Source organism: Rutidosis leptorrhynchoides, chromosome 5, assembly GCF_046630445.1.
Source record: "Rutidosis leptorrhynchoides isolate AG116_Rl617_1_P2 chromosome 5, CSIRO_AGI_Rlap_v1, whole genome shotgun sequence".
Lineage (NCBI taxonomy): Eukaryota > Viridiplantae > Streptophyta > Magnoliopsida > Asterales > Asteraceae > Rutidosis > Rutidosis leptorrhynchoides.
In genome coordinates this window covers 141,942,391-141,961,590 of record NC_092337.1, presented here as the reverse complement: position 1 = coordinate 141,961,590, position 19,200 = coordinate 141,942,391, and the positions used below count along the sequence as shown (strand labels likewise).

Here is a 19,200-nt window from a genome sequence, read left to right as displayed (position 1 = left end):
TGAATCAGAGAGAGTGTATGATCGAAATTACCTACTGAGCGTATTCTGATTGAACCCTAAATTTGAAATTGAGTTACGCGTGATTATTCTACGGATGTAGCGAGTAATCGTTTGCAGAATATATTCATTGATGAAGGTTAACGAAAGAATCGAAATCATGATATACAGAGAGTATATGATCGAAGGGATGCTGCGAGGATCAAAGTGTGATTGAACCCCTAATTTTGCGAACCTGATGCGTGCGCTTTTAGTTGAAGAAGGGTATTATGGATAATTTAGAAATGCTGAAAGTGACTTATCACGTGATATGGTAGATGAGGTGGGATCGAGGGTCATGATTAAATGATCACTTTGGATGGATGGTTATGATTGAAAGTTTTTTGAAGATATCACCTAATTGTGTGTTTCTTATTAGTGTAAGAGAGATCAGTTTTCTTTGAGTTATTTACCTCATGGTATTTCGTGTAAGTTATTAATTTGTGGGGTTAAAGAGCCCGTGTTCTAAAATTAAACATTAAACATTGAAACCAAAAGCAATTGTATGAGAATACTGCTTGCAATACTTGGATGATGACTTTTACATGGTCACGTATACATTAGTTAGACCGTGACTTACTAAAATCAGGTAGCCGTAATACCACTAAAATCTAATTCTTTTTATATTTTCATAGTAATAGTAATACTTCCTCTGTTTCGAATCTATTCTCTCTAAACAAAAAATACAGTTTTAAAAAAAATAAAATGATATATGTACTTTTTATTAACTTTTCAGTTCCTCTTCCCATTTACCAATCTATTTGTCTTACATTATAAGGTATAGTAGATGTGTAAAAGAATATTATCATATTATTCATGTCTATTTATGAAACTTATCAATTAATTTGAGATATTTAAAAAAAAAAAAGGAATTGTGGGCTATAGAATTTGAATCATAAAATTCAGACCCCCAAAATTAGAGTAAAGTTTGTATATACATGAAATTCATGTAAAGATTATGCACACGAAATTTGACTATAATGATAGACAAAGAACATTTAGGTTAAGTATTGTAAATTCTCTAGGTCAATTAAGTGTTATACCTTTATTCACTCCTAAGATGTATATTTAGATAATACTCCCTGTCTCCATATTAATAGTCCAGTATTTCATTTTGAGTTGTCTCAAATTAATAGTCCACTTTCATAAATAGAAAAAAATAAAAAAACTTAAGTCTTATTATGCCATTAATGTATGTGGATATGATTAAAGGAGAAAGAAAAGGAAAATATAAAATTGGAAAGTAAACAGATTGTACAGTACTTTTATGAAATTTCCTTAAACTGTGTGTTTTTTGTTTGTGAATAATATGGAACGGAGGGAGTAACTTCTTTTTAAATTTTTCACCCTTTATGGAGAATTATTTTCGTAACAATTAATAAGACGGTAACACATGTTTACACAATATCTTTTCAATTTCACGATCTACTCTGTTCAGTTTGATTTGATTCTAGCTATAACATGATTGAATTATTTGTTAGTCCATTTTTTTTTTTTTTTTTTTTTTTTTTTTTTTTTGCAACTGTCACTATTTGGACTGTTTATGTATAAGTGAAACTTTTTGGACTATATCCATAAGTTAGAAATAACTAAATGGACGATTTTGTAATTTAATAGAACCAATAATAAATGAAATAACAGAGATTCTGGAGTTGGGTGAAAGACAAATGAGAAAAAACCTGATGCTAACAGTTGTGGCATTCCGGGTTGCCTCCTTATTTTATTATTCACAATATATAAATTAATTTAAATTCATACAGTAATAAATTATAAATTAATAATTAATTTTATTTTATTAGAATAATATTTGATATAAAGTTTTATACCTCTTTTTCCAACTTCACCTTTTGAAATTCTAGTGATCAGATCATTCTCTTTAATCCCCTATCTTTCTTCTCCAGCTACTTCCCTCTTTATATATCCTTATAATAAACATATTTTTATGATTATCATCATATCATCATCATTTAACTGAAAAGCTACTATACATATGAAAATAAAGAGATAAAACCAAACACCAACAACTCCACTTGATCAAACCAGAACTGAAGTATCAAAAACCTAATAATTAAAATGGGAAGAGCACCTTGTTGCGATAAAGCTAACGTCAAAAGAGGACCATGGTCACCTGAAGAAGACTCCAAACTCAAGTCATATATCGAAGAACACGGCACCGGAGGAAATTGGATTGCACTACCTCATAAAATAGGTCATCTTTTGATTTTTTATTTCATTAGTTTAATCTTTATATTACATAAGATCACACCCAAACAAATAGATCTAATAAATCTTGTACTTGTGACAAGAGAACTTTTTCTTTTTTATTGTGTTTTTGATGTTTGATGCAATTAAGCTAATTGTAATCAAGATCAACTTTTGTGGAATAAATTTTCAGGACTTAAGAGATGTGGCAAGAGTTGTCGCCTTCGATGGTTAAATTATCTTCGTCCAAACATCAAACATGGATCGTTCTCCGAAGAAGAAGATCATATCATTTGCACACTCTATCTTAGTATTGGTAGCCGGTAATATATGATAGTCCAAATTAAATCCTCGATTTTTAATTATAAAAGATTCACTATTCATTATGGATATGTGAAGCATGTAATAATTTATGAATCTTTGATTTGTTTTGAAGGTGGTCGATTATCGCGGCACAATTACCTGGACGAACAGATAATGATATCAAGAACTACTGGAACACGAGACTAAAGAAAAAGCTAATGGGAAAGCAACGTAAAGATCAACAACAATCGTCGAAAACTAAAGGTTGCCAAATCAAGCAAGAAATGAAGCAAGAAGTTGTTGATCAAGATTTAAAGGTGCCATCTTTATGCATGAGCATGAATCTTTATCAATCTTATTGGCCTACTGAATTCCCTAATTTGATACTTTCAAACCCTAATAATCAGCATTATCAAGAACTTCAACTCAAAAACCAAGATCCAATTTTTACTCAATACCCTTTTGAAACAAATTCAACCCAACCTCAATTGTTTGATCAGGAAAATGATAAACCTATTTCAACTGTTTCTTACCATCCCCAACTGGCAAATAACACACCCTATTTCGCAAATGGTGACAGTATGATCAATCAGTTTCAAGAAATTAACAATTATCAATATGGGATTGATGAATTTGTGTACAACACTACACAATTGGATCAGTTTGATGGGTTTGTTGCTGGTTTGGATAACCTAATCAATGGAAGCAATTGTACAAGTTCATCTGCAGAAAGTACAACTAGCTGGAGTGATCCTCTTGCATGTCCCCCTTCTCAGGTGGCCTATGAAGATTGTCGACGTGGCCCGCTACAAAACTGTCCTTCCAATGAGCCTAGTCAGTTTCAATGAGATTTTAATGATGGTACAAATTAGAGGACAAATGATTGTTGGCATTTTCATGGGGGGTATTTATATTTTATTATTTAATTTAATTTGTATTTGTTTATCACTATCACTTTCATTTTGATCTATTAGGATTTCTTATTTCTTAATATATCAACTACTAGGACCTCGTACTTCATTCATGCAAATGTTGTTTTCTTGTATGCTAAATTCTAGAACATCAATTTTATGTAAGTATTTTATGTGTTGTACAAGTATATTGAATATTCATTCATATTTAGTTCACCTACCTCAATAGTTAGCGAAATGGGATCGCTTACAATTCGTAAAAACTGGAAGTTTAAAACAAGGAGAATCCGACTAAAGATATGATCATGCCAAGAACATACTAAAATGACTTGTCTAGTTGAAAACTTATCGACATGAAATTTAGATAACGTGATGGTATTTACGCGAATAATTATTAACGTATATACCACGCTTACAATAATTTTGTAGTCTAGATCAATAATTGAGCTTTTTTCGAGATTAAGGAACGAAAAAACAAAAGAAAGTGACACATTGCTCTACTTTTAGATCGAATTAAGAGTCCAATGTTATACATTTGTTTGTGTTATAAATTACTTATCCTTCAGTTCATAAGTACTTAAAAGTGCAAATGGAACAGTTAGATATATAAGATGGACACAAAATCAAATTTTATCTTTATCGTCTTTGTTTATACAGAATTAAAGAAAATATACTATAAGGTACATGTAATGACAGGTCCAGGATTATGAGTGTCAATAATTTCAGGATTATGAGTTACAAATTTTCTTGAAGACGTACATGTAATTTATTTATATAACAATTCTGTAGAAATATAATACAATGAATTTCATGTAAATAGTCCGTAGTATCCTAATTTATACTTCTACGTCTACAAAAATGTCTCCTAAATTATTTGGTTAAAACTAAGATATTTCTTTTATCAGTTTTGCTATTAGTATACTTGATGTAAGAGGCTTAATTTATTTAAGAAATAAAGTGTAGAGAGTATTAGTTGAAAGTAAAAGAAATTCCGGTTAGAGTGGAACTTGATAAACGTGGCATTACACACGGTGCGATGTCTTATGTCCGATGATGACGTTGAATCAACGAATCATGCATTAGTACTTTGCAAACACTCCTTTGAAGTTTGGGAAAAAATATATCGTTGGTGGGGTTTGGAGAACTTTTCATCTACAAGCGTTAAAGAATTATTCAATGGTAATGGTGACAACATAATCGGACTAAATGGGAAATTACTTTGGCAAGCCGTGGAATGGGTGTGCGGGTATATGCTTTGGAAAAATCGAAACCAAAAAGTTTTCAACAATACAACTCGGTCGTGTTCTACTCTCTTCAACGACATCCAAGTCAAAAGCTACGAATGGATATCAAGGAGAGCAAAAAATTTAAACATCGAGTGGCATCAATAATTGATAAACCCGTCATTTTATGGGGGTTAGCGAAGAGCTAGAACAGGCGTTGGTTAATTGGGGCTGCATACCTACATTTGTGCTCACTATATAGTTTCATAGTTCTTATGTACATAATACATACATGTGTGGGTAGGATACAAACATGATTCCATGCTACTGTACTATTGTGTGAATTAATATATATATATATATATATATATATATATATATATATATATATATATATATATATATATATATATATATATATATATATATATATATGGGCAGGATCAATGGGGAAGTAACCAATCGAGGGGAAGCAAAAAAAAAATTTCATTTTTTTTGGAATTTTTTTTACAGGCATCAAGATCATACGAATAATGAACATTTAGAAAACACATTTCGTGATGTATGTTATTATTTAGGCGAGAAAACAAATCGATAAAAATAACATTCAAGATAATATTGATCGTGAATAATGTTAACGTTTTTTTTTTTCTTCATGTTTTGTGAAGTAAAATTTAGTCCGATTTAGAGTTTAGGGTTTGGTGTTTTGGGTTTAGTCCCTAAACCCCAAACCTTAAACCCTAAACCCTAAACTCTAAACCGTTCGTGTTAAAAACTCATTCTAAATCCTAAATTTAAATCCTAAATCTAAACCCTAAACCCTAAATTTTTAAACTCTAATATCTAAACTCTGTAAACCCTAATATCTAAATCCTGATATCTAAACCTTCAACATACGCTCGAAAAATACGATAATTGTTATATATTACTTCTTCGAGCGTTTTCCCGCCAAAATAAAAACATTTATCACAAAGTGTCTTTATTAAATATTCATATTTGCATCCAATCTATAATGTTCGTGAAAAAAGTTTTTTCAAAAAACGAAAAAAAAAAATTTTACTTCCCCCAGCATCCCCCTGATTGGTTACTTCCCCCTGATTGGTAAGATCAAGAGGGAAGTAACCAATCGGGGGCGAAGCGGGGGGAAACAAAATCTTTTTTTTTTCTTTTTTTGAAAAAACTTTGTTCACGAACATTATAGATTGGATAAAAATATGAACATTTAATAAAGACACTTTGTAATAAATATTTTTATTTTGATGGGAAAGCGCTCGAAGAAGTCATATATATAACAATTATCGTGTTTTTCGAGCGTATGTTGAGGTTTTAGATATTAGGGTTTAGAAATTTAGGGTTTAGATTTAAGGTTTAGATTTAGGATTTAGATTGAGTTTTTAACACGAACGGTTTAGAGTTTAGGGTTTGGTGTTTAGGGTTTATTCCATAAACCCAAAACACCAAACCCTAAACCCTAAACTCTAAATCGGGCTAAATTTTACTTCATAAAACATGAAGAAAAAAAACGTTAACATTCTTCACGAACAATATTATCTTGAATGTTATTTTTTTCTATCGTTTTTCCGCATAAATAATAACATTCATCATGAAGTGTTTTTTTTAAATGTTCATATTTTCATGTGATCTTGATGCCTGAAAAAAAAATTTCAAAAAAAAAAAACGAAAAAAATAAAATTTTTGTTTTCCCCGATTGGTTACTTCTCCATTGATTCTGCCCATATATATATATATATATATATATATATATATATATATATATATATATATATATATATATATATATATATATATATAAAATTTTGGCTTTTAAAAAAAATAGTTGAAAGTAAATTATGAAGTTCAATTATATTTAGGGTTTTTTTTTTTTTTTATTTTATTTTAAGTTGACACTTAACTGAAGACATATAAATATAAATATAAATACTAAGCTAACATAGACACTTTTTTATTTAAAAATAGATAGTAATTAATGCGAGTAACATATTAATTACGAAATGATATGACACAAACTATTTGATATCAATCTAATCTAATTACTTTGCTATTAGTGGATAGAAAAATATATATGAAACTAATTAATTAAAAAGGTGAAATACAAGGAGGATTGAAACTGCGATAGCCACCTTGGTGGGCAAGTAGGGCAACCAGAAATGGCTGTATTCTTTTATATTTATGTTGATGGACGTAAATAAACACCTACAATAATATAGTACTACTATTATACTATTTAGTACTCATAAAATTAAGGTAAGTACATTATCTCTTTTTATCAAAAATAAATATATATTAAAATTTATTTTTTTTTGAAAGGCAAATATAATTTTATTACTCATAAAAGTGTCAAGGTACGAGAAGATTACTCACACTGTCCATTGCTATATACATACACATAATCAATATGTCAAGGTGACAGCTTGTATGAAAATACACATACACTTATTAAAGGAAAATTTGAGAATTGTGAAGCCAATCGTGCCAATCGATGCCCTTGTCCTTGCTTCTTTTCGCGACCCACTCGTAGCTCTTGACTTGAATTTCGTTAAGGGCAACCGGTAAGTTCCAAGACTTATTTGAAAAGACCTTTTGATTACGGTTTTTTCAAATAAGGTAGCAACTTGACCAAGTTACCGCTTGCCAAATACGTTTACCCACTTCCGAACTTGCATGACTCGTGTCCGTAAATAAATCCCCCAAGTTGCGTGGATTGATGTTACCACACCCCCACCAATTAAAGACTTTGTTCCACACCTCGATGACATGTTTGCACAAAAAGAGAGAGTGATCGACCGATTCGATGTCATCATCACAAAGTGGACACCGGATCGAATCTAGATCGATCCCTCTCTTATCCAATTCCACTAGAGTTGGTAATCTTTTCCTCCTTGCACGCCATACAAATATTTTAATCTTTTTTGGGACCAAGTTGTTACGCAACGTTTCCATATTACCATTACCTCGAGTGATCAACTTTTCCTCAATCAACCCCGTTAGTGATTTAGTTGTGAAAATCCCATTGTTTCCCGTTCTCCACCTCCATGAGTCTTGTTTTGAAGGATCAATGACCGCGCCCGCTAGTAGCTCATTAAGAGATTCTAATTCGCCCCTAGCACGCCCGGCCGGTACTCGAATCTAAGACCAATTACCCGCATAATTTAGACCATCCACAAGTAGCCGATCTTTAACCGAGGCCGCCAAGTCAATTTCTAATCTCGCCAAACGCTTGAATCTACTCTTAAATGCCTCTTCACCAAGCCAAATATCATTCCAAAAGGAAGTCGAAGCGCCATCACCTATATCTTTGACAAAAAGTTTCCTAAACGGAACATTAGCTTTCTCAATATCGAACCCGCACTTAATGATGTCATTCCATATTGATTTAAAAGAACCAAAATGAGATGAGTCATTAAGTGCAAGTCTACCCGAATAACCATAGATGCTCGAAATAACCTTGACCCACAAAGAGTTAGTTTCGGTTTTAAACCTCCACCACCATTTGCCGATCAAGGCCATATTTTTGCATTTAAGAGATCCCAAATTAAGTCCGCCCTCACAATATGGTAGAATCATATCATCCCATTTGACCCAAGCCAATTTTGACTTATTACCCGCCCCGCCCCAAAAAAATGAACGTCTTACACTCTCAAGATGTTTAATCACACATGGCGGAGCGCGGAAGAGCGAGAAGTAGTACAACGGGAGACTATTGAGAACCGCTTTTACAAGAGTTAACCGTCCACCAAATGAAACCGAACGTGCCTTCCAATCCGAAAGCCTTTTCTCAAATTTACTTACCACCAGTGCCCAACTCTCCACTCTTTTCATATTACCACCCACGGGAAGCCCGAGATAAATAAATGGGGTCGAACTGACTTTGCACCCGAATATTCTAGCAACATTTTCAACCTCCACATTATCCACCCCAATCCCGATTAGATTACTTTTATGATAGTTCACCTTAAGCCCCGAAGTTAATTCAAAACATTTGAGCAATTTCATGAGGTTACGAATATTCCCATCATTCCAAACTCCGAAGAAAATTGTGTCATCCGCATATTGTAGATGTGAAATTATAACCTTGTTCATACCCACTTCGACACCCGAGAACAATCTCTTTTCAACCGCATTTTTAGCCAACACGTTTAGGCCCTCCGTTGCAAGAATAAAAAGAAAGGGAGAAAGCGGGTCTCCTTGCCTAACCCCCCTTTCTAAGTTAAACTCATTAGTAGGTGAATCGTTGACGAGGATTGAAATGGAAGCCGATTTGAAACATGTGAGGATCCACTTCCTCCATTTTGACCCGAAACCCATAATACCCATAACTTCAATCAAAAAATCCCAATTGAGACTATCAAACGCCTTTTCAAAATCAACCTTGAAAATAAAGCTTTTTAGTCCTTTACGTTTAAGGAATGCGAGTGTTTCGTTAGCGATGAGGGCTCCATCCTAGATATTTCTCCCCTTTATAAACGCACTTTGCTCGGCGCCCACCAAGCTAGGAACTACCTTTTTGAGTTAGTTGGATAGAAGCTTCGCGATGATTTTGTAGTAGCTAACTATCAAACTAATTGGTCGGTAGTCACTTAAAGAGATGGGATCCGATTTTTTGGGGACCAATGTGATAAAAGAGGCGTTGCACCCCTTAGAGATCACACCGCGTTCCCAAAACAAATTAATTGCCTCAATTAAGTCATCCTTAATAATATACCAAAATTTCTTGTAAAATCCCAAATTGAACCCATCCGGACCGGGCGCCTTCGAAGTTCCACACCTTTTGACCGCATCCCATATCTCTGCTTCGCTAAATTTTTCTTCTAATGCTTATGAATCCGTCACTGAAATTCTGCCCAGAGTCGTCCCATTATGTCTGACTTGTGAACCTGATACACTGTTGGAGTATTCTGTCCCCTGTCCAAGCCCAATTTGTTCTGGCCCAGTTTGAACACCATCCGCCGTAGCCCCAGCAGGCCCAGACAGCCCGATAATCGACGCCGGATCAGCAGGCCCCACCTCTGTATTTTGGCCTAAGACATGTTCGTGGACAGCCGTGTATGGGCTGTTAATATCAGCAGCATCTAGCCCAAGATCAGGCCCAAACACAGCCCTCAATGAAGGTCGATTGGAGTTTTTTTTACTGAATAAGTCTTTAAAATGCGCAAGTATAGTTTGTTTCACCACCGAAGGGTCCTCATTCCATAACCCGTTGATGATCAACCCACGAATGTTGCATTTGTTGTATTTCCGACGGATAGAGGAGTGGAAATATTTTGAATTTTCATCTCCCTCGAATATCCATCGAACCCGAGCCTTTTGTTTTAACATACCCGACTTTGTTTTTTCCTTTTCGATCCATTGTCTACGTGTTTCTAACCATAATATTCGATCTTCTTCGCTTAAAACTCCCAATTCGGCTAGGTTTTCCCATCTAGTAGCTTGACCCTTTAACTCATTAATTTCCATGTCCAAGTTCCCGAATTCCTTTTTTGTTCCAAATTCTCAATTCATTTTTAACGTTTTTTAATTTATCTCGAAAATTACAATCCCTTCTAGAGCCATGTACCCCCAAATTCCAAGCATCGATAATTACTTATCGACCCCTACTTTGTTGAACCATTCATCAAAGACTTTAAAAGGTTTCGGACCAAAGTCAATTACACGATCCCTAAGTAAGATTGGGCAATGGTCCGATTCTCTACGATCAATAGGGACAACCGATAAATCCTCCCAAAGATTAATAAATTTATCATTTACAAGGAAACGATCGAGTTTACTAAACTTTGTGCCATCATCACTAATACGCGTGAACCTCCTACCATTAATCGGGATCTCAATAAGGTTGTTCTTTAGGATAAAGTCATTGAATCGTGATGCCCGAGCATGATGAAATGTACAATTTAATCTATCCGAATGACATATTACCTCGTTGAAATCCCCACACACCACCCAAGCCGAGTCAACACTATTGAGGAGTTCATCTAGGGCCCCCCACATCTTTTTCTTTTTCTCGTCGTTATGAGGTCCGTATACATTCACAATTATTGAGTCATGATCGGATCCATCCCACTTTCCTTTAATTGCTATGAAAAACTCATTTGTGACCGCACCATCCACAATAAACCTAAAGGTATCCCACACAACTAGTAATCCACCCGAGTTCCCAATGGCCTCTCTTTGTACAAATTCACAATTATCGTTAACCCACAAGGAGTGAACCCAACTATTGCTTAAAGACTTACACTTAGTCTCTTGAAAGACCGCTACATCCGGTTTCTCACTATAGCAAATACCCTTAACCCAACCGAATTTACCCTTAACCCCAAATCCACGAATATTCAAAGATAAGATCTTCATAGAAAACTAGATAAAATGAAAAACAGGAAATCGAACCTACAGTGGATTGGGGCCTGGCCACCTCAATCCGATTTGCTCCCCAAACTCCTTTAGTTCCTCGTTATTAAACGATTGCTCCTCCGAGGCATCCCCACGCACTGAATTCACTTTACAGGGCCCTGACTGCACGACTTTGAATTTGATTTCGCTTTTTCCATTGAGGATTTACAGCATCTTTTACATTTGTATCGGTTGTCTTTCGATAAGTCTACCCCACCCCGTGCCATACTTTTTAGTCTCTTCAACCTAGAAGACGCCTTCCAATTCCCAATTGTGTCCCAATAACATCCGTTGCATAGTGAGACCTCCTCAGAATGGTGACCTCGATGTGATGTCGAGCTTGATCCCTTACCCATACGACTTGTAATTTTATTGCTTCTGTTAACCTCAACAGGTGAATTGGTCCCACGCCCTTTTAGCTTTTTAGATCCAACATCATTTAAGTCGATTGGGTTAGATGTCGAATTGGGCTTGTCTGCAGGCATAACCATGTCTGGCCCAAACTTGGGCCCAATGTGTTGTGTTTGATCCGATCCACCACTATGATCCAATCCGGCCATATTAATGTTACTAGGATCTGCCCCATTACACCTGGCATTATTTCTTTGGTCAGCCGTATTAGCCACGCTCTCACAGCCATCATTACTCTTGGAACTAGGGTTACGTACACAAACTTCACAGGTGTCTGCCACCACCTCATCGTTATCCCCAAAAGGTACACCAAACCCGAAACATCTCGACTCCTTGTCTTCCTCATCAGAAACATTACTCCGGTTAGTCTTGCCGATGCCTTTGTCGTCAACCTTGCCACCGGTATTAAATGGATTGATGGAACCATCGTAATCATCATCTGACCCATCACATTCTTCAATTTCATCAGAAACTTCGTCCGAGTCTATGAATATCGAACCATCATCTGAACTTTCTTCATAACTTTTATCTTCGATAGCTTTATCCCTACTGATTTCATTAGCCTCGTCCCAATTTGGGAAACGTCTTTCCTCTTCTTTCACATAAACAAAATAAAGGTTTGACTTGTGTTTGAGAGTAATTGCATCTTTAACTATATCTGGTTCGAAAAGTTTCACAAGAACATGTCCATACGATAGAGTTTGATTCCCCAACAAAGTACAGTTATCCAATTCATATGGGGTCCCCCACCATTTAGCAATTGAACAAAAGGTTTCCTTAGTCCAACATTGAATTGGTACTCCTGTGATTCTTAACCACACCATTCTCCCATCCGGCCAACTTGATACGTCCCACCTCATGAACTTATGAAGCCATCGTTTTAAGGGGTGCTTTTCTTCCTCAAATAAGTTGTCAACCGCTGCTACCGAGTTGAATACAATTAACATGCTTAGTCCCCCAAGAAGTTTCACCTGTAGATCATAGAAACCTTCTTCCCTGGCAATCGTCCCAAAATTTTGGAGGATACCCATGTTTAGGGCTTCACACGTCACAGCTTGTTTTAGGAGTTCTTCATTACCGTCACACCCTTTTGCCTCCACCATTTTCGCCTTCTTTTTCTCTACTTTGGACTCATCTTGCCTAGAGAACCCGTTAACCCTAGCTTTTTTGCATTAATTCTGTCCCTCAGATCTTCCATTTTACGATTGCCTACAACTTCCTTGAATCTTCTCCCGTCCTGAAACGCTGGCCCACCTGTCGGAACCTTGTTGTTCTGCCTTCTGTCTGATTCATCTTCCACGCGTGGCCCGTCAGGTGTTTTAGGGTTCGTACGTGTTGCCTTGAAGATCCTAATGGTGGAGCCATTAAACCTAATCAACTCCAATCTTTTCAGCAACCTGTCCCCATCTGTGACGTCCGCAAACCTGACGAAAGCAAAACGATAACCGCCACGGAGTTTCTTGTTGGCGATATAGACATCTCTAACGGCACCATAGGGTTTGAATGACTTCCATAGATCAACCACTTTCCAATCTTCCGGAAAGTTGAAAAACATGTACGACGTCAAATGATTTCGAGTCGACCACTTGTTTGCATACCCAGAGTCTCCGTTGTACTTCTCCCGTGCTCTATCCTTGCTCGCCCGCTCGTTTCCCTCTCTCACCGAATTTTTCTCTCTCTATTTTCTCTCTCACACATTTTTTCTCTTGATAGTTGATACCTGATAAATATATATTAAAATAAAATTTAAAGATCAAGTTATAGTTTCAATAGTATAGATCTCAACACGATTGCTTAAAAGTATAGAGCCTACGATCTACTTGAAATCATGAGTTGAACATGACCCTAGCAATTGAAACTTTTATCCTTATATACTAAATGGCCCCCCGATTCTTGCCGTTTCCATTATTAAAAAGTCTAAAACGACATCTCTTTCCTCCTTAAAAGCTTCATTTCTCCCCTCCATTTTATTTTGGTATGTATCATATTTTCTCAAAATACTACTCTTCTATCTAGATTGTTCATAGGCCTCCTTCTTTCATCTTCCGACGGATGTCGACCCATCTATCATTACAAACAAGGAAACAACTATTACAAACATTGAAATCGTACTAGAAATTGAGACTTCATAAATCTTGATTGATATTCGAAAAAAGACACTAAAAGATTAAATAATTCTGTGTTGTATATTCAATAAATCTCACGGTATAAAGTACAATGAATGAATGAGATAATCAAGGTAACTAGCTAATCAATTTCCCACTATACAAGGGATAAATATGACTAATAAATATATTCATACACACCCTAATATATATCCTAAATATAATTGATTTGTTTATTAGGATTGGGTTGACTTATATTCCCTCTCAGTCGAAGCATTCGAGTCGCAAATGCAAAGGCTGTGTCGAAATTCCTCAATCGTCTACGCGGGAGTCCCTTAGTGAAAAGATCGGCTATTTGAAAACGTGTGGGTATGTGTAATACCCGAACTTGTCTGTGTGCAACTTTTTCACGAAAAAACTGAATCTCTAACTCAATGTGCTATGTTCTTTGGTGTTGAACGGGATTACCGGATAAGAAAATCGCGCTTATAGTGTCACGAAAATGAGAGTTGCCTTGGCGATTGGTTTATGAAGTTCGGATAGTATATTGCATAACCAACAAGTTTCGGTAACAACATTGACAACACCCTGATGTGCGAATAGTGTGCATGTGCTTAGTTTGCTTTTCAACTTTTAAATTTATATAATCTTTTTATTATTTCACTTTCAACACCCTAACGAGCAACAAACTCCGGTCAAGTGTACTATTTTAGGTTATCGTCCCAAGAGAGCATAGAAGCTGATAAAAGTTGTTAACTAATTATCTTAAATCTAATTCTTAGGGAAGAATTAGAAGTGACTAAATGAGTATTTTAAGTAACTTAATGAATATAAATGAAACAACCCGACTTCGTTTCATAAAACTCGACAAGAATTTATTTTTTTATTTTTTACATACAGCACCTGGCACGGAGTGCCATCAATTTGGCACGGCGTGCCACTTTGATTCTGCCAATGCTTTCGAGCCATGGCAAGGCGTGCCTTCAAGTTGGCACAACGTGTCACTCTAAATCTTCCAATTTTGTTTAAAGTTTTATATTCGTACATCATAATTAACACCCCCAATCACAATTAAGGCAAACCAACCATATTACATTGTTATTTGAGGAAAAAAAGGTTATTATGGCGGGGAACCTTTAACCCCGTGCATCCTTTGGATGCCAACTGCAAACGGGTCATCGCAGCCCCGGGCAAGTGTAGTCGGAACTAACCCTTGTCTCAGCGCCAAGCACAAATAGGTGGTCGAAGAATCGAACCTGCGCCATATTTGAGGAAACTCCCATTTGACTGGTCAACTGATCATTTGCGGGGCACCCTGGCCACCCAGGCTATGCCTGGATGGTTCATATTACATTGTTATAAATGTTGTACAAATACATTTTCACAACAAAATAAGTTTACGACCCCGGGACCATCTCGGCCCGTTTAACAAATTTGAATACAAGTTTCGACCCAATAAGTTTAAATACCAAAACGACACTCGAGCATGGGTTTGGGATTAAACTACCCAAAAACTAGGCCGACTTTAAAGGCTATCCACCAAAATCACTAAAGGGAACACCTACTTCAAAGCTTACCCTTTTCACGATCCGTTCCCGCATCTAAAAATCTAAACAACGAGAGGTTAAACTAAAAGCTTAGTGAATGCAACAATTATACATATACATATATAATATACTTATTTGCAAACACTTACTCACATACCACATACATGCTAGCAATTTAATTAGCATACAATCTCAAAGTACAAGCTAAAACCTCAACACGCCACAAGCTAGCATGATCAAAAGCATGTAATATAAATAATGCTCACGAATACTGCACACACACCATATGGTTAACCATACGCATTTGTCATGATGCTACCGGCTCCGTGGTTCACACCATACGCTTTTGTCATGATGCTATCGGCTCCGTGGTTCACATCACAATTTGAGTCATACTCACGCTAAGGTGCTACCGGGTCCGTAGTTCACACCTTAACAACTCGTGCTATAGTGCCACCGGCTCCGTGGTTCACACTACCGTACCATGATGATAACGGCTCTGTGGTTCACATCATACCACACTCGCACATGCTATGGCACTACCGGCTCTGTGGTTCATACCATAGCATACAAATAAATACACTATATACATACACGTATAATTATTCCACTCACCTTTTATCCGAAGAGTGAAAGTACTCAAGATAAGCTCCACAACCGTTAATGAAATTCACCTATTGCATTAACATAAATCAACAACACTTCTAAATGGGACTTTCGACCCGCCCAAATAGACACTTAGTGCAAATGTTCACCAGTTGCACTCACAACATCACCCATAGACTTAAACCACCAATAATCACCAAAACTAGTGACCACGGCCCTAATCCACCCAATTATACTTCATTAGGTCATTAAAATTCATACTAGTGCACTTTTGACCCAAAAACTCATTTTGACCTAACAATGGGTCAAACACTAAAGTCATACACCCCCAAATCACTAGTTAATCAAGTTTATTAGTGAACTTAACAAATTTTAACTCATAATACTAGAAATTTCATCAACCAACTCAAAATTACCATTAGTGGGTTTCTTACACTTTCAACCAACCTATAAACCCCCAATTTTACACAATCTAGGGTTTAGTTACTTGAAAGTCTCAATTATGAACACAAAACACAATTAATTCACAAAATCCAAGTTAGAGACTTACCACAACACTTAAAGAGGTGCTAGAAGGTAGAAACATGAAAGATTAAACTCGATCTAGCAAAACCCACTTGAAAAGCTTCACTAATCTCCTTTCTCTCTCTATTCTCTCTCTACTTGAAGATGATGAAGATAAGGTTGGTGAATGGGGATAAATGAGGCCAAAATCTGCTTTTAATGCTCCCATACCCGTTCTACTGTGAAATTACCAAAATGCCATCGTCTAATTTTTAATTGAAACAAGGATTTCTGAATCAGGTGCTGGCACGACGTACCTATTAAGTGGCAAGGCGTGCCACCGTGTAAAATTCTCAAAATTTTATTATTTACACCGTGCGAGTTGTACTTTTGGTTTTCGGGTCTTACAATAAAGGATAGGAAAGGAAGAATACAAATATTAAAAGAGAAGGGGTTACACGGACTTAGCAACATTTGAAAGAATCTAATATGTAGTTTCATACTTATTACATTGATAAGTAGCGCATAGTAATCATAGACCAATCACTATTCCTAAGAGGCTCAGCTACAAATCACATAATACATGTAAAGTAGAACCTAAAGCATATGTCAACTAGGTGAGTGTTCAAAGTTAACATCTTAATTCACAGCACTTGAATAATCACATAATACATATCATTTTAATCTTATGAGGAGGGCTAAGTTAACATGCAATTAGGCTGACAAATAGATAAGCTAATAAACTTAATCAGATCTTCTCCAATTACTAGCTTAAAGAAATCTTAATCAAGTTCTCATGCAATCAACAATCAAATGCATATAAACGAAGGTTCTTTGAATAGGCCTAACAATAGCAAGATTACTATTTAAGTATAATTTATCATCTTTCTTATTCACTTCTACCAATAATCTTAACTAAAGTTTCATGCAACTCAAATACCTTGTTTGGTGTGATTAACCTAGAAGATTAGATGAATCGAGTAAAAGCTTACTTAGTATTAATTACTAGTTAATCCTAACTTTATTAATTAATCATTAAGCATTCAAACACAAATCTTGATCATGGCAGAATCAAACGGAATAAATAATCATCTCATAAACATAATCACACAGTTCTGGAAGAAACCAAAAACCATACATATTCGAGCACGAAGCCGGCGACTTTGAGTGTTGTGACCCGAACTTTTCCATGTTTATATATATATATTAAACGAAATTGTTATTTACATGATTAAGTGTTTCCAAAATGTTAAGCAATCAAACTTGTTAAGACTTGATTAATTGAAATAGGTTTCATATAGACAATTGACCACCCAAGTTGACCGGTGATTCACGAACGTTAAAACTTGTAAAAACTATATGATGACATATATATGGATATATATATAGTTAACATGATATTATGATAAGTAAACATATCATTAAGTATATTAACAATGAACTACATATGTAAAAACAAGACTACTAACTTAATGATTTTGAAACGAGACATATATGTAACGATTATCGTTGTAACGACATTTAATGTATATATATCATATTAAGAGATATTTATACATCATAATATCATGATAATATAATAATTTAAAATCTCATTTGATATTATAAACATTGGGTTAACAACACTTAACAAGATCGTTAACCTAAAGGTTTCAAAACAACACTTACATGTAACGACTAACGATGACTTAACGACTCAGTTAAAATGTATATACATGTAGTGTTTTAATATATATTCATACACTTTTGAAAGACTTCAAGACACTTATAAAAATACTTCTACTTAACAAAAATGCTTACAATTACATCCTCGTTCAGTTTCATCAACAATTCTACTCGTATACACCGGTATTCGTACTCGTACAATACACAGCTTCTAGATGTATGTACTATTGGTATATACACTCCAATGATCAGCTCTTAGCAGCCCATGTGAGTAACCTAACATATGTGGGAACCATCATTTGGCAATTAGCATGAAATATCCCATAAAATTACAAAAATATGAGTAATCATTCATGACTTATTTACATGAAAACAAAATTACATATCCTTTATATCTAATCCATACACCAACGACCAAAAACACCTACAAACACTTTCATTCTTCAATTTTCTTCATCTAATTGATCTCTCTCAAGTTATATCTTCAAGTTCTAAGTGTTCTTCATAAATTCTACAAGTTCTAGTTTCATAAAATCAAGAATACTTCCAAGTTCGCTAGCTTACTTCCAATCTTGTAGAGTGATCATCCAACCTCAAGAAATCTTTCTTATTATAGTAAGATATCTTTCTAATACAAGGTAATACTCATATTCAAACTTTGATTCAATTTCTATAACTATAACAATCTTATTTCGAGTGAAAATCTTACTTGAACTTGTTTTCGTGTCATGATTCTACTTCAAGAACTTTTAAGCCATCCAAGATCCTTTAAAGCTAGATCCATTTGTCTCTTTTCTAGTAGGTTTATTCATAAAACTCTAGGTAGTAATGATGTTCATAACATCATTCGATTCATACATATAAAGCTATCTTATTCGAAGGTTTAAACTTGTAATCACTAGAACATAGTTTAGTTAATTCTAAACTTGTTCACAAACAAAAGTTAATCCTTCTAACATGACTTTTAAAATCAACTAAACACATGTTCTATATCTATATGATATGCTAACTTAATAATTTAAAACCCGGAAACACGATAAACACCATAAAACTGGATATACGCCATCGTAGTAAAACTGGGGGCTGTTTTGGTTGGGATAATTAAAAGCTAAGAAGAACTTTGATTTAAAAGCTATACTTCTGGAAAAATGATTTTTCTTATGAACATGAAACTATATCCAAAAATCATGGTTAAACTCAAAGTGAAAGTATGTTTTCCAAAATGGTCATCAAGATGTCGTTTTTTCGAAGGAAATGACTACCTCTTTAGTAATTGACATGT

At 35.1% G+C, this 19,200-nt stretch overlaps 3 protein-coding genes across 3 annotated transcripts; 1 reads left to right on the top strand and 2 right to left on the bottom strand.

Moving 5' to 3' along the window:
* Positions 1–1,955: 1,955 nt before the first annotated feature.
* On the top strand, positions 1,956–3,551 carry LOC139848297 (uncharacterized). The gene is made up of 3 exons (XM_071838032.1): positions 1,956–2,245; positions 2,432–2,561; positions 2,675–3,551. The coding sequence occupies exons 1-3, from the start codon at positions 2,110–2,112 to the stop codon at positions 3,387–3,389; spliced, it is 981 nt and encodes a 326-aa protein (XP_071694133.1). The 5' UTR covers positions 1,956–2,109; the 3' UTR covers positions 3,390–3,551.
* Positions 3,552–7,291: 3,740 nt separating this feature from the next.
* Positions 7,292–10,150, bottom strand: LOC139849063 (uncharacterized). The gene is made up of 3 exons (XM_071838738.1): positions 9,563–10,150; positions 7,877–9,064; positions 7,292–7,822 (listed from the first exon to the last, which is right to left on the bottom strand). The coding sequence occupies exons 1-3, from the start codon at positions 10,148–10,150 to the stop codon at positions 7,292–7,294; spliced, it is 2,307 nt and encodes a 768-aa protein (XP_071694839.1).
* Positions 10,151–10,273: 123 nt separating this feature from the next.
* On the bottom strand, positions 10,274–11,041 carry LOC139849062 (uncharacterized). Its single transcript, XM_071838737.1, has one exon. It carries the CDS (start codon positions 11,039–11,041, stop codon positions 10,274–10,276), a length of 768 nt encoding a protein of 255 aa, XP_071694838.1.
* Positions 11,042–19,200: the final 8,159 nt, after the last annotated feature.

What these genes read in the sequence shown, in the direction of transcription:
- LOC139848297 (XM_071838032.1), top strand. Translation starts at nt 2,110, where the DNA reads ATGGGAAGAGCACCTTGTTGCGATAAAGCTAACGTCAAAAGAGGACCA. An exon ending in TGCACTACCTCATAAAATAG is followed by an intron (nt 2,246 to 2,431) that starts GTCATCTTTTGA and finishes ATAAATTTTCAG; the next exon opens with GACTTAAGAGATGTGGCAAG. An exon ending in TATCTTAGTATTGGTAGCCG is followed by an intron (nt 2,562 to 2,674) that starts GTAATATATGAT and finishes TTTGTTTTGAAG; the next exon opens with GTGGTCGATTATCGCGGCAC.
- LOC139849063 (XM_071838738.1), bottom strand. Translation starts at nt 10,150, where the DNA reads ATGGAAATTAATGAGTTAAAGGGTCAAGCTACTAGATGGGAAAACCTA. An exon ending in ACAGTGTATCAGGTTCACAA is followed by an intron (nt 9,065 to 9,562) that starts GTCAGACATAAT and finishes TTTATTTTCAAG; the next exon opens with GTTGATTTTGAAAAGGCGTT. An exon ending in AAATTGACTTGGCGGCCTCG is followed by an intron (nt 7,823 to 7,876) that starts GTTAAAGATCGG and finishes AATTGGTCTTAG; the next exon opens with ATTCGAGTACCGGCCGGGCG.
- LOC139849062 (XM_071838737.1), bottom strand. Translation starts at nt 11,041, where the DNA reads ATGAAGATCTTATCTTTGAATATTCGTGGATTTGGGGTTAAGGGTAAA.